The 23,511-nt window shown below is 35.0% G+C and overlaps 3 protein-coding genes across 3 annotated transcripts; 1 reads left to right on the top strand and 2 right to left on the bottom strand.

Moving 5' to 3' along the window:
* Positions 1–74: 74 nt before the first annotated feature.
* On the bottom strand, positions 75–10,347 carry drk (downstream of receptor kinase). Its single transcript, XM_053751993.2, has 6 exons — positions 10,041–10,347; positions 9,858–9,955; positions 8,424–8,543; positions 5,206–5,371; positions 3,430–3,540; positions 75–2,478 (listed from the first exon to the last, which is right to left on the bottom strand). Exons 1-6 carry the CDS (start codon positions 10,116–10,118, stop codon positions 2,416–2,418), a joined length of 636 nt encoding a protein of 211 aa, XP_053607968.1. The 5' UTR covers positions 10,119–10,347; the 3' UTR covers positions 75–2,415.
* A 428-nt stretch (positions 10,348–10,775) lies between these two features.
* Positions 10,776–13,545, top strand: sta (stubarista). Its single transcript, XM_053751991.1, has 7 exons — positions 10,776–10,882; positions 11,055–11,182; positions 11,394–11,627; positions 12,312–12,476; positions 12,627–12,788; positions 13,035–13,193; positions 13,416–13,545. Exons 2-7 carry the CDS (start codon positions 11,084–11,086, stop codon positions 13,509–13,511), a joined length of 915 nt encoding a protein of 304 aa, XP_053607966.1. The 5' UTR covers positions 10,776–10,882; positions 11,055–11,083; the 3' UTR covers positions 13,512–13,545.
* Positions 13,546–13,612: 67 nt separating this feature from the next.
* On the bottom strand, positions 13,613–23,508 carry LOC128673843 (sperm-associated antigen 4 protein-like). Its single transcript, XM_053751984.2, has 8 exons — positions 23,084–23,508; positions 21,168–21,401; positions 20,671–20,751; positions 19,510–19,603; positions 18,985–19,040; positions 15,630–15,807; positions 14,989–15,106; positions 13,613–13,948 (listed from the first exon to the last, which is right to left on the bottom strand). Exons 1-8 carry the CDS (start codon positions 23,181–23,183, stop codon positions 13,748–13,750), a joined length of 1,062 nt encoding a protein of 353 aa, XP_053607959.1. The 5' UTR covers positions 23,184–23,508; the 3' UTR covers positions 13,613–13,747.
* Positions 23,509–23,511: the final 3 nt, after the last annotated feature.

Genomic DNA, 23,511 nt, shown 5'->3' with positions numbered 1-23,511 from the left:
AAGGTTAAGTAACTTACTATTATTATGAAAATAATTTGGCCGTCATTGTATTCTGAAATAAAACACGAGGATTACAATATTAAATTTATTAGTAAAAAATATTATACATCTTCCACAATATTGGAGAATCATAACTTAATTATTTAAATATTCGATTATAATAGATTATAGCACTTCCGATTTCTTAAAACTTGCTTTCATGCACTTACTAGTCACTACAGCGAGAAGCACATATTATGGACATTGTCGTTCAAATTGCATACTTCGATATTATTTAGTCCGAGAGAATTAGAGCCAAAACAATCTCAGCTTTATTTATACACTTCGAGAGACTTTAGCTCTACAACATTCTGGTTTCATCATCGCAACACGCTAACGAGTTGCATCGGACTTACCCTAAACACAGCTAAATGCCTTGCACATCGGTCGATGGAATTTACTAAACAAAGAAGATCGAACACCTACCATAATGACGTCGTTCCTACGGCTTATGATTGGCGTATCCATACATTTTACGAATAAAATTCTATCATTATTTTTCCATAAATATTAATTTTGGGCACAATACAATAACAAAAATAAATATCTACATTGGGTCAACGAGCACTCGATTTAATTTCAAGTCTTGACTAAATGTTAACGCTAACTAAGTACCGACACCGATGCGTGCCACAATCGATGAATTTATTTTTCGACATAGTCCATTATTCTATTCGACAGACTACGCTATGAAATGCAGGTGTGGCGAAATTGCATTGATGCCATATTAGGACATGTGTAAGTGTAAATTCCCCCGTGATATGGGAAACAAAAACCATGATTTCGTCACATTTGCGTTTCATAGTGTGTCCCCGTCTTTAGCGGCGGTAGTCGCTACCATCATCTCGTCTCTTACTTAAAATATTCAATTATTTTACGTTAAACATTTTAGACATTTTTGAATTAATTTGTAAAATGCTAAAATGGTAACAACTGCACCAAAATCAAAACACATCAAAAGCTATAGAAGCATGTTGTTACATTATATTAATTGAAGTCATTGTTAAAATTCTCGCTGTTCATAGTCAAATAGCTCTCCCGATGGATATTAACTACACGGTCATCGTCTGTATATAAAACCGATAATAATCGCATAAACGTAATGTCGGCTAAGGCCGCATTGCATTATCAATTCGCTAATTTGCAGGATAAAATATTTTGCGGATTTTTTAATCATTGGAAATTTCGTAATGCTGTCTTAGCCGGATGGTCCTTACTATTGTGCGTAACAAACTAGCCGTCGAACCTTTGTCTAATCGAGAGACAAGCTTTTGAAGGACGCTACACTTTAAATCCTACGTGACTAAGGTACCAGATTATACTTTCATTTATAAAAAAAAAGATAGAAATATGTAATGTAAAACCAACTTAAAACTATTACTTAACTAACATGTAAATGGTAAATATTTAAAAATGAGCATTATAGACTAAAAAGGATAAATAATTGGCGTACTATCAAAATCACATCAATAAAAAAATCTATACTTGTTGTGGGGAATTTCAGCAAATACTGCTTTGATCCCGTTCACCTTTTATTACTTAAAAATATAATTCAAAAAACTACAAATAACATTCTGGCACGTAATTGAGGACAAATGATTGTTTCGTCCTGCAAATTGTCACGATTGCATCTAAACGGGGGATATTAAATTCGTCAGGTTTATAACGCGAGCAACGGCACGTAAACGATTTTGTACTAACATCACACGAAGGATATTTCAACTCACGGAATACTTACTCATAAAATATATTCTGTATATGTCTGCACGCATCCAAGATTGCTTTAAGAAATGAAGCACCATTTACTTGTCAATGGTTAAATAAAACCACAAACGGCCGGGCGGGATATTAATCAAATTGGTGCACTATACTGACGTCGTAAATGTCAAACGATTATTACACCATTTTACTAAACAAATATTTTTATATTGGTGTTACACTAACGAATAAACACTTTTATTCTTTAGTGTAACACCAAACCAAACATAATGTAAACAATTTATGCTTAGATTTGGAAGGTTTCCGTTTTGAAAATTAGAATGAATGGCAGTGGTAGCTATGTTGTTAAAAGTATGCGTCTTTGCGTATCTGTGATACAATTGGTTTTGGTATAATTGCCTCGTATCGCCGTTATTTCTCGTCGTTATACGGAAAAATATCTGATATTGATTTTCGAAACCATCTGTTCGAATATTCTTTCTCGTTCTCGTAATAGTAAAAAAAATCCGGATTGAAACTGCGAAAGGTGTAATAACCGCCTAATCTCTGGCATTACGACATCAGCCGGGTAGACAGAGCCGAGAAACTACAACGTTTCCTCTTGTGATAGGGTGAGGACAGTGGGCACACACACACGCAGAGAGGCAAGTAGGCGCACTACGAGTGGTACGCGGTCACGTACGACGCCGGGAACAGGCCGCGGCGGTGCGCGATCTCACCCTGCGACAGACAGACAAATCATGTGAATAAAATAAAATGAAAAAAATATGTAATCGATCGGGGGAAATTATAAATATTAGACAAGAATAATACAAACATTTGACAAATAATTACACCTAGCTGTTTTCAGCATGCAAAAAAAATACATTAAATGTATCATTACATCAAGTTTAGACAAGTTTTGTGTCGACTCGTCTAAATTAGTGAGGACCAATACAATTCAACCGAAACAGCACTTTCTGTGGCATCATACAGGTCCTTCAATGTACAATCAAAGTGAAACAGCTACAACAAGCTACTGAAGCACACAGACACAATTGTTTATTAGGTTAATTTTAATAAGGCTGCAATGAAGTTTGTTGCGCCACTTAGTCTTCACGTGCCCTACTGAAGTCAGCAGTTAACTAAGAATTTTGAATTTGAAGTTGAATAATGAATTTTAGTGGTGCAGCAGTAATAAAAAAAATCCGTGTATATGTTTAACACGAAACTATGTAGTTTCAGATTAAACATTTTTGTTTTGCTTCCCATTGGCGTCACTCTGTCATTTAAAGGTGGGAATGTGCACAATATTGTTGTATTTATTAGTCATAGCTGTGTCGTGTCATGCGGTTTCGTTCCCAAGAGAAATTTCCTCATGAACGATACAGAAAATGATCAAACCAGTCCAGTAATTTAATAACTTTCAGCTTTATTAAATGAGTAAAATATCCAAACTAATAAAGACGACAATGAGTCTGTTACTTCTTCATGCTTTATTTACTCATACTTTTATGATTTTTTAAAAATATTTTTCCTTTCTTGAAGTGTTAGCTCCTTCCAGGTTAATTAGCGCGAGCGCGACAAAAGTTAGTAGTTAGTACCATCTCTCTCATCTGAGCGTCTTCCAGGTTCCTTCCTAAGCTGTTGAGCGTCGGTGCACAGGGTCCGCTGTAATAGTTAGTGCCATACCTGCCACCAATGTTGATCGGAGCGGTCTGTGACGGTGATGACGTCACCGCGTCTGAACTCGAGCTCGCCCGCTTCCTGAGGCGTGAAGTCATACAGCGCCTGCACCAGCATCTGAAAACATGATTGATTTAAAATATTATAATTCGGTTTAGTTTTGGGAGAGCAAATAGTCGCGCAATAAGAAGAGTGAATAATAAAGAACCTCATTCATTCATTATCTAATTAATTAAGGGGCTGTAATAAGTGACAAAATCCAATTAAATAAAAGTGCTGCGGTGCTATATCAGTGGCGTCGCATTGCTCCTTACAAAAGACAAGTCTACTCGCTAAAAAGATTGAACAAGGAAAATTCATTGTTACCATCTAACAGAACAATCTAACAAAATAGGCGTTATATTTTGAGTAATCAATGCAATATAACGAGGTCGACAGGCATCGTCCGTACCAATCACAATAAATATAGGGTCTGAGGCGAAATGTGTATATCACAAAAATAAAACTTGACGCAAAATGTGCACTTCTCCATTTTAGTGAAAAAATTAACTTATAAAATCTGGTTCGACGTCAACATGTCAGGCTTTACAGTAACGCACGTTTAATTTTGATAAATCTCGTTTCTGAATTCGGTTCGTATTTTGAGAAGTGCTTATTTAGTAAAATGAACAATGGAAATGTGCTTATAATTCCTCAAGAGCTCATTTTCAAAGTGCACATTTCTCCTCAGACCCGAATTAAATTAACTAAATTGCACGTCCAAACACATTCGATTGGCGCCGAGTAAACCGGGGCAAATGGAGGATGGTGCCGACTATTTGCTCAGTAACCGTAGATTATAGAAGTACTACATCACAACTGGGTTATTTTCGTTGCTTTATCAGGGTCAGACGTCACTATTTACACGGCGCATCGATTCCCATGTGTTTCACTCGTATTATTATTATCTAACAGTTATGTGGAATGTGGGGTCATGCCATTTTAACATTTATAGCTAAGATTTATTGCTTTCAAACACGGAATAAATAGCGTTGTCTTTATGCCTGTTGATAATGGAATTCATTGTCAAGTTTTGAAGATTTTTCTTCCTAATTGTTTGTTACAAGAGAATCATTAAAGATTTTATTTAATGCGGTCTGCGATAACAAACTGGATCAAAGGTCTTATGAACCTGGAGTATGGAGCAAGCTGAAAATATATTATTTTCATGTCTATCCTGGGATTTGGTAAGTTTCGATATGAATGGTTTTGACCCCGTCAGTCTCCCATGAGACCAAACAGTAACTAGGTTTGGCTCGATATAAGATTAAAATGTGTATTAGTTTTGTTTCATTTGTTCAATATTGAACATTTGAATAATATATTATGACTAATACTAATAATGGCTACTTTCGTTTGATGATTTTGAATTGAAACTCACCAAAACTTCAAACTAGAATAACTACCTAGTAACGACGCACATACATTTCAAACCTATGAATTAAATTATCATAATCATATATAACGAGGAAATTAATTGGCATTTGGCAAATTGAAACGTTTGATGACTTCATAAATGGATTTCCGATAATCCATAGTTGGTGAGGTCACTTTCCCTTTATTTGAAACAAGGTTAAGCTTTTTATAGATATCTAATGAGATATAATAATACTTTGTAAATAAGCGTGTAGCTTCTCACGCGGTATCCTATGTTTGACCTCGGGTCGGGTCGTCTGACACATGTTGTCCACTACACACGACAAAAAACAAATAAACAAATAATAAAGCCTTAAAATAACTGACCTCTTCAGGCACAACATCTCTAAGCTTGACATCCTGCAGACGACTGACTGACGCAGTGCGATGGTAGTCCACCAGCTCGTTTAACGAATTGAACTTGACCACCCACAGGAAGAACTTGCTAGACGCGTCCCGGAGCACCTTGAAATGTTGCACGCCATCTGGACATCTGTGCAACAGTTGATTGTGAATGTTATATTGTAAGCTATTGAATGTATGTTTTCAGGTCCAATAAATAATCAATAATTACAAACTAATAGCATATTAGAACAACCACAACTGAGAAGAAATGTCGAAAAATAAAATCATTAAACATTATCAACCCTTTCATATCATATAGTAGGTTAATAAAACCATTTCTTTAACCAAACTACAATTGTATCATACTTATATATATAAAACTGCAATACATATTGTATTGCAGTTGTCATTTTATGTGTGGTATAATACAGATTCTATACAATTTATCACGAGAATGGAGGTATAAAGTATTCCCACGACATCAGAACTACGCAGAACAACCTTTATTATAACGTGGACAACGATGTACTAAACTGAACTATGCAGTAGTTTATTTTCTCTCTTATTTAATTCTAATTGATCAATAATTTAATTAAGCAAGATTGGGCGTTTTATTATGATATAGAGTTATATTATGATAAGAGTTACACGTATCAATTTAATTGGCACAACACCAGTGAAATACTACATCAATTAACACGATCATTTCTCTAATAGGAATCCCCACGGTTTACTATATCGAACGAGGCAATTAGCCACATTGGACAGTTTTATGATGTCATTATAGGCGCGATCAATAACTGTTACTATTCGTTAACCATTTGTTACTAACTACCAAGGAAATAATAAGGGCATACCTTTTTCCGGAGCTATTTTTGATTCATTCCATTGTGATTTGATTTGCAGTATTTGTTAAGAATACCTACATAAAATATATACCTTTTAGTTTTTTATTCCCTACTAGCGGCCCGTCTCGGCTTCTCTTGGGAAAAGCCATAATAAATTGTACACCTAATCTTCCTCAAGAATCACACTATTTATTTGAAAAACCCGCATCAAAATCGGTTGTATACAAACTCGTACATACATAGGGATAGACAGACACCGGGAAGAGACTTTATTTAAACTATGTAATGATAATGTTGACGTGTCCTTAAGACAAAATATGTTGTAGGAAGGGTGCAGCGCTAAACATTACCAATTATAAAAAAACTGAACCAAGGTACAAACACAAAAGGTAATAGGGTATTATACCTGTTCCGGTAGGATTAATATGTAGATTATGTATTTTCATAGCAAATTATAACTTTCTAATACTCGTTAAAATATAAAGGTTATTATGGAGTAGATAAATTTTGATTCTACGCTATGACAAATATGCTTTATTAACTTGACAAAAGTTAAATTAAAACCCAATTATTTAATTAGGGAATTAAGCAATTAAAAACTTTAGATCATATTCCTTTCAATTAATTTAGCAATTTTACACGTTACGACCATGATGATGAAGTGAAGAGGATACAGATTTGGATATGTAACGAACAAATAGACCAGATATCTGCTAAAACTGGTTTCAGTACAGTCACCATACCGATGACTCGTACAGGGAACTAATAAGATAAAAAAATAAACAAGTACGATTCGAGCGATAGCTGCGCGCGCGTGCTCAATACATATTTTAGATTTTACATTCAAGAAGTAGGTTAAACAAAGTTATAATTTTTCCTTAGATAATATTAGCACATTGCTCCAAAAAAGATTTGTTATTTTTTAATAATGAGCAGAAAAGGCAAAGGTGCTCTCATATTAGAGTATATAAGGACCAAGGCTAAACGTGATTTCTGAAGAAATGAACACACAGACAGATTAGGTAGGATACAGATACTACGAGTAGCAAAATTTTAGGACTACCAAATGACAGATATCACGTCAAAATCACAAAATGACGGCCTTCGTCTCTAATAGTAAGAGTTTGTGGACAACAAAACTGGATTGAGCAGTACTGGAAAGAACATAAAGAAAATGGGAATAATGCCTAGGAATAAACCCTACCCTAGAGAAAATAATATATAAAAAATGTGAAATAATTACGATCTATGCTAATCTATTTATTGTTAATCAAAGGAAAGAAGGAAACTATGTAAGAACTAGGATTAAAAAATACTATGGTACTAACACAATTTCGTTGACCACAGAACATGACTAACCACAGTAAACTAATAAGAAAATAAAATCACGATAGCCAATTAGAGGTGACTCATACGACGTCGAAGCGCGAAACTCATTTTTTATTATCTACCAATTTGTGAGAATTGTATGTCGCCTTCGATGCAACAACATTTATTTTCCGAGGCTATTGTGCGAAGTGGGAGATTCAGGTAAAATAAGTGTGCATTGTGTGTTAATAGCGACCTGAAAACATAATTGGGTATTGGACACACACAATTATTTTTAAATTTTAATTGTACTGTATATGGTCAGTGCAATTTGTGATTATATGCAGTAGTGGTACTACTTTATTGTAATAATTTCCTAATAAAAACAACTAATAGCGGGAGTTATCAACATGATCTTTAAGGGAAAAAAATAAGCTTAGATATTGGAAAATTTATAAAATCACTAGGGTACCTACTGTTTATAAATAGGGCAGTTATAGATTCCACCTCATAAATCAGTGTAAAATGTACACTGACAAGTTGTGTACCTACATTCTTATAATATGCAATTCGTACAAGCCATACAAGTTCTTACTTTGCTTTTAATTAAGCATTGTGATGCAATATTAAACACGACATAGTATGTTACTCCAGAGACCTGGATTTGATAAACACAGTGAGAAAATATTTGAACATGGTTTGGAGGTTGAATCCTTTCTTTATTTGTCTCTGTCCATTGGATCAATGTGATACAAGCTTAGGCATTAGGCAAGAATACACATACCCTTACATAAAGAGTAAAGAAATAAGTATAACACTGAACATAATGAACAAAATCATATTATTCCTTGCAATTGAATTTTTTTCAAACAATTCCCATATTAAATAAATAAATTGTTCATGAACATTGAATTGATTTAACAAGGGCAAAAACATTTTATTACAAAGTTACTTATTAATAGATTGACACATAAATTGATAAAAATACTTAATGAATCAGAAAGATTATTCACATTATCATAAAGGTGAAATGTAGTTACTCACTTTACAGATAGGGAGAAGTCACCAGGGCTTGATTCACTGATCCTAATCAAGAAGCCTCCTTCTGGTTTATTTGTTAACAATTTCTCTGCATCTGCCCTTGTGATTCTTCCATAGTACCAACTGCAAACATATAACAATTATCATTGGTCATTTTAATCTCCCCCAATGCTGGGCCCAATGGTCTTCATTAGGCCCAGTTCATATTTTGATTACTATATGTGCAAGTGCTAGTGTAGGTGTTAGGGCGAATTACTTGGACTCACATTAATCAGTAAGTGCCTGTCCTTCTTAGTGTGTTGACTCGGCTAAATTTGTGAGGACCAATAGAACACCACCGAAACAAAACTTTCAGCACTTGTCCTGATTGGTTATTTAAACACTAATCAAAATGCAAATTGGGCTTTATAGGTTAAAAAGGATAATGAGCCATGATTTAGTGGTGATTTAAACAAAAATAAAGAAGAGACCAGTAGCTTAACATGTCTTCCATAGCATGGTAAATGATTTGAACGAGAGGTTATAAAATTTTGGTCATCCATCCCAAGACTCATCTTCTGCCACAGAGAGAGAGCATAAAAATCATTGCACAAAGGGGATATACAATCTCAGTATTTATAGTAATGATGTATCTTATTTGAACATTAATGTGCTCTCTCAAGCCCATAAGGAATTATATGTCTGCTTTCTTATTTTTTCTTCTCCACATCCTAGTCTTCAGCATCCTTAGTTGTCAGACCACTACTTATAGATTGAGAAGTTTGCCATTACCTTTTCCATTTCACACACAAGTTAATAAATCAACCAGTGTGCAAGTGAGGAAACCTCTCACAATGTTTTAATTCACCGGAAGTAAGTGGTGGTGAATGATCAATGAAAACTACTAACATGAGTCAGATATACAAACTCATGTGGAACAAGTAGGATTCAAACTATTTCATTTAAACATTACTAAATAGGTCCCCACTTAAATTATAATATAGGCATGTTATTAAGCTATAATGTACTAATATACACTAGTTATTTGTTCAATAAGGCAAGGGCCCAGAAACATCAAATGGAATTCTAATTTGATTTACTAATCATTAACATAGATGCTAACAAGTATAGAATTTTTTATATTTAATTCAAATTATATTGGTATTCTATGGTGACGATTAATATAAACAAAGAGAGCAAATAGAGAGCCAATGGTGATCAGATTGAATGGGATTTGACATGTTTATTGATCTATAAGCTATCATTGCCACATTTGGTGAAGAAGGCTTCCAACTCTCTCACTGAGATTTACAATACACATCAGTTTTTCTCTATTTCCCATGAATGAGTACTTCTCTAATTGATTGGTAAGAAAGTAAATAGCCATACTTGTCTAATAGATGGTTATCAGTGGTAGGTACCTATGTGTTGTAAACTCTCTTGTCATTCTATATTTACCTGTGACTTTTCATTTGTATATAGTTGCTAGGAATTAGGCCTTCTCTTCCATCGAGCTCAGCCCTGTACCAGTTCATATCGTCCTCCATGTTAAGTATCTGCAAAATCAAATTTTCTATAAATAATCTGTCACTCTGAGATTAAAGCACAACTCAATCTTTAAGAATCGATTAGAAAGTTTACCTTAAGAACCTGATTCTTCTTAAAACTGAGCTCATCATCAGCAGTTGCTGTGAAATCGTGTTTGGCTATAGCCTCCATGATCAATTTAGGCACTTCACTGAAATGTCACCGATTACCAAAATAACTCACAAAGTATGCAATCTACGAATATCACTAGGGGTCAGGGAGATAACGTAATCATAATGCATGTAGTTTATTACAGGATAATCAAAAAATACACAGGTTTTAAATGCAAATAGAGAAAAATCTAGTCCATTTTAGAAACACATCAGTCACATCACCATTTCACAGAAAACTAAAATTGAAATGTTGCCACTATATAAGTGAGATTAAATGTTGACAGTAACATTTTTCACCATTTTTCAATTTTTCAAAGGTTCGACGGTTTGGAAAAAATCGTACCATGGATTTAATAAACTTCGTCGTACCTACTACGGGGCGGGGCCACGCGCGGGGGCTTACTAGCAAGAATCCATACTATTAGACGAAAGTTTGTCTTTTTGTCACACTTTCACAGTTAATCCACTAGGATTTTGACACGTCTTATGAAGCTAATGCAGCCACTGCGGGCAGACCGATGGATCAGTGTCATAGTTTTAGTGTGTGATCATGTTTACTATTTCTTCGTCTTTTATAATAATATAGCCCAGACAATAATATTTTTGCAGCAGCCAATATGTCTATTGGGTTGCTTACTTCTGAATTTATGCTTATGCCTAGAAAAAAAATATACTACTATTGACATCTTTTGACATTTAGTTTGACATAACCAAAAAATAAAGCTTATGTTTTGACATTGACAGTTCTTTTAAGTCCATTTCTCTCCCAGTGGCATTACACGCGTAAGTGTTTTTAATTAATCTGAATTTAATAAATCTATCTATGATTGTTTTAACTTTCTGTTACTTAAAATAAGGTCTGATCTTTCTCAACCGCTTTGAATATATGTATATTTTGTACACTATTTCTATATAATGCGAGTTAGATGATTATTCCATGTTCTATGTATTTCAGGTTTAGTCGTAACTCTAATAAACGCAACGATGTCGGGAGGATTAGATATATTGGCCCTCAATGAGGAAGATGTCACCAAAATGCTTGCAGCAACAACCCATCTGGGTTCGGAGAACGTCCATTTCCAGGTACGTATGAATACCGAAACTTGGTACCTAACCTAAAAACTTATTTGCATTCGATGCACATTCGATGATGAGACAAGAATCCGTTCCAAATCAATATGCCTGAGAAATATTGATGATAAAATTCTCCCAACTGAGCTTCTAAGTTTTGTTTCAAGAGTTTTATATTTTAATAATTGTAGGTATTACCTACTAATTTAGAGTTTGTTTTTAGATGGAAACCTACGTTTACAAGCGCCGCGCTGATGGTACCCACGTGATCAACTTGCGCCGCACTTGGGAGAAGCTTGTTTTGGCGGCCCGTGCTGTGGTTGCTATCGAGAACCCTGCTGATGTTTTCGTCATCTCATCTCGTCCCTTCGGTCAGCGAGCTGTCCTTAAGTTCGCTGCTCACACTGGCGCAACTCCAATCGCTGGACGTTTCACTCCTGGTGCATTCACTAACCAGGTACAAAATATGGCAAGATAAATAAAAATAATAATAGGTACCATAATCAATGGTATAAAATGTAATGCCTGCATGTGACACAGAAGATGTACATAATTTTGGAAATAACACATGGTGAACATACATGTAACATTGGATCCTGGGTTCCCATGCTTAATGGCTAGGGAAGAAACAGGGAAAATGCTCAGATAAGAGTGATAATATTCATGTAACAGAAAATCGGTGTTTCTGTGCTAACATGCATAAAGTTCACTGAATTATGGCCCTTTAGCTTTGCTATAGCACACTAATTTGTCTAGTAATAAGATATTTTGTAAAACTGTTTAATTAGTTTATTTTTGTATCAGTGTCTGTGGCAATGTAAGTTTAAATCTTTGCAGTAGTTCCAAGACTGCTGGTCTTTGTTACTGAAAACATAGAATTGGGTCAGAATCCTTAATTGTGCTGGGAAATTGCTTACTCTTTGCTGGGCACTTATGTATTGAAACTTCTTATATCTCAAACTAACATTTGTTATTTGTTAACACTAAACACATTCAACATTCTAAATGATGACAAAACAACTAAGGAACCACTGATTGCTTAGGCACATGATTCAACATTTTTCTGATATTAAAAAATAATACAGTACTACTTCTTTATTCTGTAGACTTCTTTGTAACAAATTGTTGTAATAATTTCCAGATTCAAGCTGCTTTCCGTGAGCCTCGTCTCTTAATTGTCCTGGACCCAGCTCAGGATCACCAGCCCATCACTGAGGCTTCATATGTCAACATTCCAGTCATTGCTTTTTGCAACACTGACTCTCCACTGAGATTTGTTGACATTGCAATTCCATGCAACACTAAGGTATGTAGACATGTCATGCCATGTGAGTCTTTATGATTTCGGAAATTTAATATTGAACTTGTAAAAGATGAAACTTTTTAAATCAGTGGCTGCATTATGTCGATGCCCATAATTAAAAGTTGCCATCTATGACATAAACTTATTTTGTAGTCTTCGCACTCTATCGGTTTGATGTGGTGGCTCCTTGCCCGTGAGGTCCTGCGATTGCGCGGTACCCTGCCCCGCGACCAACGCTGGGATGTCGTAGTGGACCTGTTCTTCTACCGCGACCCTGAAGAAAGTGAGAAGGAAGAACAGCAAGCCAAGGAGCAGGTAAACTTAATAGCATTTTGTCATTACTTTTTCCTGTGTTTTAAGGCAGCATATTTTTAACACACTTGACCACCATTTTGTGTTGAAAAGCAAAAAAACACTATTTCTTTAAAAATAGTCATTCCAAAGACCTATCAATTATTGTTCTATATTTTGTAATTATTTCCGAATAAGTTTATCACGATAGACCTTTCTTTAATAAGTTTATTTAACATAATTTGAATGAATGGGCGATGTCGGTTGCAGCAAGCCGTGGTGGCGGCCAAGCCGGAGGTGCCGGCGGCGGTGCACGAGGAGTGGTCGGAGCCGGTGGAGGCGGTGACGTCGTGGGCGGAGGACGCCGCGCCCGCCGCGCCCGCGCCCGCCTTCGGCGCGCCGCCCGCCCAGGAGGACTGGGCTGCTCAGGTAACTGACGAGCCTGTGTTACCATGTGGGAAAGGGTGTAAAAATCCCTAGCTAGCATACTGTTTCTTTTGTCCCAAGTAGCAGGGTATTCACGGATTTTAATATCCTTATATATTTATTTATTCCGATGTTTATTTTGATGTATTATTGCTTATTTCATAATTCAAATATGTTGAGTAATTGTATAATGACCGGGTTAATATGCAGAGTAATTATGTTCAGGTGCAAGACGAGTGGTCGTCAGCAGCCGCGCCCGCCGCGCCCGCCGCCGCCGCCCCGTCGTGGGGGGGCTCCGCCAACGACTGGAGCGCCAGCTAGACTACTTGCTTTGGTTAATATACTGTAACACATATTACCCTCTTTTATTTGTTTTCTCATCAGTATAATATAATTATTAAGAAGTCCTTTGTATTGCGACCAAAAAAATTGTTACCTTTTACAATCTGTACAATCCATACTACAATTTACAGAATGCTTATTATTTTTGTATTTATTTAGAAGGGACTATAAAGCTACAAAATATTACATAGTTCATGTCCTTTTTATTGAAATTATTAAGGTATTAAACTCTTCACTCCATATACATGAAATCTATATAAGCAAGTGTACTTAGGATTTCCTTGATTTGAGAGTACTCTAAAAACAATTTGTTTGAAATCTATTACGCTCGCGATTGAGTAGTATTGTTTAGGCGGACCAGAACTCCTGTATTCCGCCTTGATGGTCCTTATCCAAGTATTGTTTTCCGCAATCCCCTGCAACAAGATTTAATTTTACTATTTTTCATAGTTATTTGGTTGGGTCAAATACTTAAAAATGATATTCTTGTTCTAAAAGATCTTTACTTTATAACTGTCCTTTATAAATTAAAATGACAATAAACTAAGCGTTTATTGTCATTTTAATTGGGTTGCACCGTCAATTTTGACTTTAACTATCGTGCGCAGAAAATCGTAAATTTGACACATTTAAATGGCGCGCCGCCGCCGACGTTTACAAAATTACGTACGTACTTCGGTTATTCTGTGCATGTTAAAATTGACCGTGCAATCCACCCTAAGGAAATCAACAGTGTGTTTATCATCATCTCTGGTACATATTCTTAGGAATTTCGTAAATTAGCAGCAGTCAACGTGAGAAGTAGTTTGTAGTGAAAAAGTATTTTTTATCCCTTCTTAAAATAAAATAAGTATTCTTCAAATTTTGTTTATCGAATTCTTTTTCTACCGAATCCGAAAGCAATTTCAATAAATACTAATAAAACAAAAGTTTTGTTTTATTACATACATGCATGTAATCAACTTGGTTGCCTAATGCGAAGACAGTTAAGGTTTGCGACTGAAACGAGCTTAGCATTTGATTGGATTCCACTCAAACCCATCTCTAATTAACACCGATTGAGGTTTGAGTTAGACTTATATAATGTATGTATGTAGGTTACCTAAACCAAGACTTCACAATCACATGGTATTAGAAGATAGATATGGCGAGATGGAACTATTCTAATAGGTAACCAAATATTTTGGAGTGAATATAGAAAATAGTTATTTCTTTTTCATTGGTTGAAATTTATTAGCAAGTTTACCATAAGATATTGTAAAAATGTAGATGTATTTATGACAATGAAATTGACATTTATAATAAATATAAAAAAAAAATACTAAACAAGAAATGATATCTCAACTCAAATGATTGATGCTGGCGCGCCGTACTCTGTACTGTACTGGCCCGGCAGAGCCGCAGTCAGCTGCCTGGAGCTCCTCTGAGAAGTTCCAACACAACAATAAATACTAACATAAATAATGAAGTGTCTGGGCGCGCTGCGGGCGGCGTCAGGCGCCACGTGCTCGATGCTGGCGCGCCGCACTCTGTGCGGGCCCGGCAGAGCCACGCTCAGTTCGCCTTGGGCTCCGCTATCAAAACAAATATGATTGATCAAAATCTCAGGTAAGTATAGGCAGAATAGCCTAGCAAATATTATGAGATTTTTTAAAGTATATGCAGTTAAAGCGTGTCCTAGGGTCCTGAGCTGGATTGTAAAATATAATTTAAGTACAATAAGTTGCGTTCCAAGAATGTTGAATTCCATGAATGTACGTTCCTCTAATGACTGCGATGGATCGATGTGTCTTCAAAGGAAATCAAAAGAGAAGTGATTTAGCTGACAATATACGAACTGGAAAGAATTCTACTTCCCGCAGGATTTAAACCCACAACCTTCGGTACAATAACTAGAATGCTGGAGAACATTATACATGTATTACATACGTTACATAAGGTTTGGAACACAGGCAAGACAAACTATTAAAAAACGCGCGAATATTCTACACCATTCTAATCAATTTAGCTTAGCTGAGCCCTGTCATTGCATCATCAAACCTAGTTGCAGAACCGATATCCATTCCTGAATACAGACTAAGGTATTGATTTAATTACCTGAAAGGCCAGCAGTCGGCTGGTGTAGGCCTCCGTAAAGCCAGGATTGTATGAGGCGGGCGGGCGGCGCGCCACAGTGGGACTATGCCCCATAGAGCCACGAGCCCCCCCCACTCGACTGTGTTTCTGCCTATTGTCACCCCCGACGCTTGGATGTATTCGTCGTTCAGTCGATTGTCTGAAAGGATTGATCATTTATTCAAGTGATTCAACCTCATTCCAGTCTTATCGAGTGCAGCTGGTTTTCTGTTCGGTGAAACACCGAAGCCAACGGTTCTCAAACTATTACATTATTACTATTATATATTTTACAAATAATTTATTCTTGTTACACCATGCGAGTGAGGATTGAATGAGCGCTCACTTGGTGTAAATCAGTCTTCAAACGTGCTTTCTTGTGCACGAATAGATTGCAATAACTTGACCATAGAAATAGAAAAAAACTATGCGTTTTAATGTATGACTTGGTAATCCAAGGCGGCAATAAGTGCTTAAACGATTGCGGTAGGTAATCGAGAAATGTCTGATGTCTTTAGATGACTTGAATAAAACCTGACACCACTAAGTATGTTAGTAATAACATACTTGAAAAGTAGAAGATGTCGTTCCAAAGTCAAAATTGGTTCTAAAGCTGGAGTGTAAATAAAAAAATTATATTCGAGTTGCTATGGTCCTAATTTCCACGCGAGACGCTACGTTATTTGAAATTCGCCGCTTACTCTAAATCCTAACAATCATTTACAGTACAGACTGTACACTGTATGCGCAGATATATGTTAGTAAAAGTTATAAATTCCGCAGTGAACATTGAGTTATTTAATTATTATTGAGTTAGTTAATAATGCAACTAAAACAGTTTAACCGAGTTGAATGTTTTCATATGCCTCCCAAGAGTAAATATTGAAATATCGTGCGAATACCCGAACGATATGATACATTCGTATACTTTTTATTACTTTTTTATGTCGTTTCATGCCTGGCAAAAAAATTGATAGGCGTTTGTTATCTTAATGCTCCCAACGTTACGCGACTTTATAAAAATGCTATACATTTCGCGTTTCATAAATCGGACATAAGTAAGTAAGAGTAGAATTACAGATTTGAGAAATAGTTGGCATCTACTACATGAGCCACCACAACGGTGGTGGTGTAATGGTTAAGACTGTGGATCGAAAGGACGCCGGTTCGAATCCTACTCATGTCACATGAGTTTGTATACCAATTTGTCTCATGTACCTATAGTAGTTTTCATATAAGTACCATCATTTGCTCCCTGTGAAGAAAAATATCGTGAGGAATCTTGCAGACTGGTTGATTATTAACTTGCGTGTGAAATGGAGAAGGCAGTGGCAACAAACCACTCCATTAATAGTGCCAAGAAAGTTGTTGCGTGTTTCATTCCACGTGACCACAATCCTCAGCCATGAGGAAATACGACTATGAAGAAAATAGATGCATACCAACTTATTAATTTATTGAGGTTGTTAAAGGTCGAATTAAACAATAAGTTTATTTGTTAGACAAATTAAAAAAAACCCCGACTTTCAATATTCATTTCGCGACAACTATTGAATGGCTGAACCGATTTTGATCATATCCATATCAAGAACCTCCGCATAAAAATTAGCTATCAAATAAAAAAAAAACCGCATCCAAATCGGTTCATCCGTTGATAGGTACACAGACAGACACACTTAGCCGTGAAACTTATAACACCCCTCCTTTTGCGTCGGGGGTTAAAAATAAAGTTGGCCTACATGCAGTAATGTTCGCACAGCACAAACAACACGAGTCTTTTTCTGCAATTGCATTTGTTTTCTTCATTTTTTGTTTGCAAAATTCTATTATATCTACATACTCTGTTCGAAATTACTTCTCGATATTTGATCACCGAGTTAGTTTACTTGCGAGACAGTTAATATCAATATTTTCATAGTTCCAAAATAATTTCAAATTAATGTCAATGTAAACATTGACATTAATTTAAAAATATTTTGGAACGTCTCGTCACGCTGATTGCCTGACTCAGATTAGTCCTAAGGTTAAGACCTAAAAATTGTTGTAGTTGTGCTATTACTAACTTAGGTAACTAAGTTAAGCTCTTCTATTGCCGTTATTAATTACTTAGATATATTAATTTATGTGATAATGAGAAATCCATATAGCTTAACATAATCGTCCAATAAACTGTCAGGGGATATGGTTTGAGTAATTACCTTGTAATCCCCAAATAATCTTGCAATTATTTTAAGTACTTAATTATGTACATAATATACCTATCTGAAACCGCGTTTCATAACAGGCAATTTTAATGCACGCGAAAGTCTGTTTGTAAAATACAGTGTAACAAGTACTGATAAACTTTTTGATAATTATCGATATTCAGTACAACAATATAATACAATAAAATAATAATATTTATTGCACCAAAGTGTACCTAACTGCTATGGATCGCGATATGTTACCAGCCATTAGGGGTTAATTTGGATATCGGTCACGTCTACAGGCAAATTACATTAAGATTATTTGTTATGGTCCATTTGTCCGTTATTTTTATTTATTAAACTTTTATTGTTCTAAGTAAAACTTAGGTATCTCCCAGCTAATAATTAGGAGAAACAGAGAAATTTGTGCGGCGTAAAAACGTACTAACACAATACTATACTAATATTATAAAGAGAAAAGAATAGAATTTTTGTTTGTAATGAATAAACTCAAAAACTACTGGGCCGATTTTGATGAAATTTGACACAGATAAGTATAGACGAAACCCTCAGGAGTGACATAGGCTACATTTATTATGGTTTTATATTTATTTTATCTATAGTTTTACCCTAGCAAAGCCTATAATAGCCTATAATATATAACAATAAAGTTAAACTTTACATAACCTATCCTACTAACTACCTACTACTAAGTAAATTTGTTTGTTTATTATCTCTTCACGCTCTAGGTACCTATGTACTCAACCAATCTTCTTGAAATTTTGCATACATGTAGTGGAGAAGAACATAGTATGCTATGTTCTTCTCGACTACATGTATGCAATTCATACCTTTTATTAATCCCGGAAAAATAACTGTTCCCGTGGGAAATTAATTAATATAATTACATACAACAAACATGTTGTTTTTTTTTTGACATTGTATCGAAAGCAGCATCAAGATAGCTGCTACAAAGCAGATCAAATAATAATTTCGCATAAACATACATATTACTGAAATGTCTGAAAATTTAATCATAATTTAATTTGTAATAAATATATTGTCGCCATAAAGTATTACTGAAATGTCTGAAAATTTAATCAGAATTTAATTTGTAATATTATTCCTAAATAATTAATCCTAATACATACCAGCTTTGTTAGCCTGTGACGTCAGCATCATGGCTTTTCGTAGGCGTAGAGTGTGTCTGAAATTATTTTGAGTGCAGAATTAAATTAAGTTTGTAAGTACTAATTGGATTATTACTTCGAATTGTTTGAATTTATAATTTGCTTTGGAGTATTTTCATGCGTACGTAACTGTACACACAAAGTTTGATGAAAATAAAACCTCTGGTTGTCTAATTTGGACTTTATTAGGACAAAATTGAGCTAAAATAATTTTGTTTACATGTTTCGAAACTGAAAACATATTTACATCAGATATAGATAGATAGAGATATCGTAGTGTGGGTTGCACCAGCCAAATTTGACGTTACCTTTAACATATCGTCCATTATGTATACCTATAAGATACTATACTTGTTTATAGTATCTTCTATAAACAAGTATAGTATCTTATAAATGCTAATGTAAGCATTATAAACAGTAAGAGTATTTCAACTTTCCACATTGCAATTTTATTATTATTATCTAGTCTAGGTACATTTTCCCAACCTGAGAGTTTTCTCGACGCGCGACAGTGCCGCAGCCAAATACCTCATTCTGTAACAGCATTCTTCATCCACCACGCCACGGACATTCGGGACCACTAAATAAATTATATATTTTATGTTACACTAGCTCCAACTAGCCACGACCTGAATGTACAGGATTGGCAGATTCTAAAATGTACATATTGCACTTGGTATTCCTCTTTCAATGTTATTAATGCCAATTAGCCAACTACATATTGGCGAATTCGGATAGATGCCGACGCGAATGAAGGTAAATGGAGTAGTTTGTATGAGACCTTTTATTTACCGCAAGATAAATGCAGCAATGTATTTCGAAACGGCAAAACTTGGCGAATTGTTTACCGATAGCCGGCATAGTATTTATTGTCATTTTTCCGTGATTGCGCGAAATTGTGCGTAAATTGTTTTCCCTAAGGGTGAGCAGATTTTCTTTTTTTTTCCACTAATAAATTTTCATTAATATAATAATAGGTTCTGATTAAGGAACAGAATTGAGTCAAAAAAACTGTCGTGTACAAAATGGCAACTTACAATTATACTTTAACATTTTATAATTTATAGACTGACACTTGCCGTGCAATTTTTATATTTAAGTAGGTACCTGTAGTAAAAAGTTTGCATTATATAACAGGAACTAAATAAAGATATAAATAAAGATAACTATTTTCCGAAAGAGCGTTCTTAGGTAATAATAAATACGAAAAATAAAGAGCCCGGTGAGAGGTATATTATTATATTCTTTGGAATAGTTTTTTATATTTAAATTTTGGAATAAAAAGTACCCTATGTGTCATTCCAGGTTGCATTCTAGCCGTATACCAAATTTCAAAACAATCAGGCCAGTAAATTTTGCGTGAAAAAGTAACAATACATACTCCACATTTTCGCATTTATATTATTTGTAGGATAGGTGCACACAATTTTTATAAGTTATTCTTCTCTACCATCCTTGTTTTGCGATGAATCCGTTTACCAGATTTTTTATTATTCGGTGTCAGCGCCTTATGACGTCACCGCAGAATTTATCGCTTGCTTGGTGTGATGTATGCAATTTTATAACGATCGCTCGCTCATGTGTTTTTCAAGAGATTAATAAAAATAAATATGCTAATATGAATAAGGTTTATAGGTCGCAACTTACATAAAGAAGTGAATTTTTCATATTTGATTCGTTTTGTTAGATCATTAAGTTTTGGGATTGAGTTCGTCAGCCATAAAGAGCCTGAAAAATACAAAATACGATTTTACTTATGGTAACAAAAACAATCTCCTTTGTAGTAATCTTCTTATCGAGTATGTCATTGCCAACACTACTAGGGTCAATTTTATTTATGTCGCCTAAAGGCATTCGCCATTTCGACGACCTAGTACCATTCTTGTAAGTAGATAGTCCCATATACACTGTCGTAGAAATAGTAATTCTGTAATTGAAGACACTATCGTGAACTTAGTCAACCAGTTTGCAGGTTTCCCCGCGATATTTTCCCTATATATATAAACACAAACATATCACGAGTAGGATTCGAAATCGGCTCTTCCGATAACAGGCGGGAGTATTAACCACTGGACAACACCGCTTCAAGTCTTTTCTAGTTCACATTCTAGCTTGATAACTAAATCCGACAAAATAAAACGTACCCATCATAGACACAGTGACGAACAAAAATGTGCACATTATAACTGTAGTCTTTTCGCATCTTTTGTTTTTTTCCTTTTGTTTGCGGGCTTTTCTATTCCTTTTGCAAGAGCAGTTTTGTTCGCTCCTATCTTCGTAAAGGTACTCCCAAATGTTTTCCCGCAAAGGAAACGACGAGTGGACTTCCCAGGTCGGCGATGGGGCTTTTAGAGATTTTCTCCGGACATTCACTTTCCCTGTAAAATACTTTTTTAGGGTGCCGTACATAATGGGATAACGGGACTCTATTACTAAATCTCCGCTGTCCGACCGTCTGTCACCAAGTTGTAGTATATCATGAACCGTTATATTTAGATACTTGAATTTTTCATATATCAGATAAAGTACTTATTTCTGTTTCCTGTCAGCTATAACAATTGATACTAAAAAAACAATTAAATATTTATTTCAGGGGGCTTCCATACAACAATTTTGCTGTTTTTACGGCACGGAAATATCGTGCGCGAGTTCGGCTCGCATTACTTTTATTTTTCAGGTCAAAGGTAAAATAGAATAATTCCTGAGTCGTTGCATTTCACAGGATCAGTGATTTTAATTTCAAAAAAGGAAAATATAAATGCAGTACTATTGCAGTTATATTTTCCTCAATGTTGAGTAGTATTAATTAGTTTATAAACTATGTAAATATTTGGGTTTAATAGGTAAGAGAAAAATGGCTCTGCTAGACCATTTTCAAAACTCTTAATTCTAAATAACAAACAGTTGATTGAAATCAGGTTAGTGTGCAGTACGCGGTGATTCGGATTAATTTAAACTTCTCAGAACAAATTAAAATTAGAGCGAGGTAAAACCGCAATCCTAAGTTGGACGAATTTCACAGACGATTATAAGCAATTTTATTGTAATTCTAAAAATAAATTAGATTTTAATTGACTAACAGTCTCGCGACTGTCTGACATTTTAGTAAGTAGTTTTAAAATTTCTCCCTCTTCTTATTTTTTTATACAAGACCACGTGGTCCTACTGATTGTTTCAACGTCTAAATCGAAGCAAATACTTATTTAAAGTAGGTGTAAGGTGTGAAATTTTAAAAACAAATTCAATACTTATCTGATTTAACTTTTTTTTACATAATACTATATAAAACTCCAGTAGGTATCTACTGGAGTTTTATATAAATATGTATGTTAGATACTTGTTGTTGTATGTTACAAAATTATACCATTTAAATACATAAAATCATCACAATTACATACCTACTACCAGACCCGGTAAGCTATACGAGTAACTAAGCCGGTCTGAGCCACTAGTAAGATATTAAAGTGAGCTAGCAATTATTCACGGCTGCAGGTGGCAACACCGCCCGATTCCAGTCAGCTGTTTATTCGGTTACTGGGCCAAACAAATTATAAACATCGCGAATTTTCATGAATGCTGTGGGAAATCTGTCTATGGTTTCGATCAATTATTTAGTCACTATTTTGCTTACGACTTCACCTGCACATTAGTGCACATCATTTTACACAGCCATTTCAAAATGTGCGGCGGCGCGGTAGGATGACAGTCTGCTAAAGTAGGTACCTAATTAGGGCGTGAAGGATATACATATTATGATCAGACTAAAGATTTTCTCTGTCTAATGGGACGGACAGACTCAGTAAATTTGAAACTACTTACTTATTGCTACCTATTTAAGTACTAAGAATTCTTAGTACTTAAATAGGTAGCAAGTAAGTAAGTAGTTTCAAATTAATTTGCCGCCTACTTGTTTTATGAAAGTGTAGATCGCGTGTATGTCAGCTATTTATAATAAAGTAGCGCAATATGACGACCAAATATGCTTCCTTCTTTGTCATTTATTTGCAAGAAAGTACAAAAATATTAGCTTAAAAGTTAAAGTTAAAATTAAAAATGTTACCTGATGAACACCAAGGTGGAATGATATTATTACATGAAATGTCGCTACTGCTAAGGCTCTCACTCGCCTTTTTATATGCACTTCTGGTAACAATAACCATCTTAATTTTGTATTTGTATGATACAACAACAAAACCAACTAGTTTATTGTTTTAATATTTTTTATTTCAAAATATCGCGCGTTGTCATTTAGCATTTTCTCAATTTCCGGTAGGCACAGACATTTGTTCACACTGCCATATCTGATGAACACCAAGGTGGAATGATATTATTACATGAAATGTCGCTACTGCTAAGGCTCTCACTCGCCTTTTTATATGCACTTCTGGTAACAATAACCATCTTAATTTTCTATTTGTATGATACAACAACAAAACCAACTAGTTTGTTTATTGTTTTAATATTTTTTATTTTAAAATATCGCGCGTT

The sequence above is a fragment of the Plodia interpunctella genome, chromosome 11, assembly GCF_027563975.2.
Source record: "Plodia interpunctella isolate USDA-ARS_2022_Savannah chromosome 11, ilPloInte3.2, whole genome shotgun sequence".
Taxonomy (NCBI): Eukaryota; Metazoa; Arthropoda; class Insecta; order Lepidoptera; family Pyralidae; genus Plodia; species Plodia interpunctella.
The sequence above is the reverse complement of the archived record's forward strand: the minus strand, read 5'-3'. Positions and strand labels throughout refer to the sequence as shown.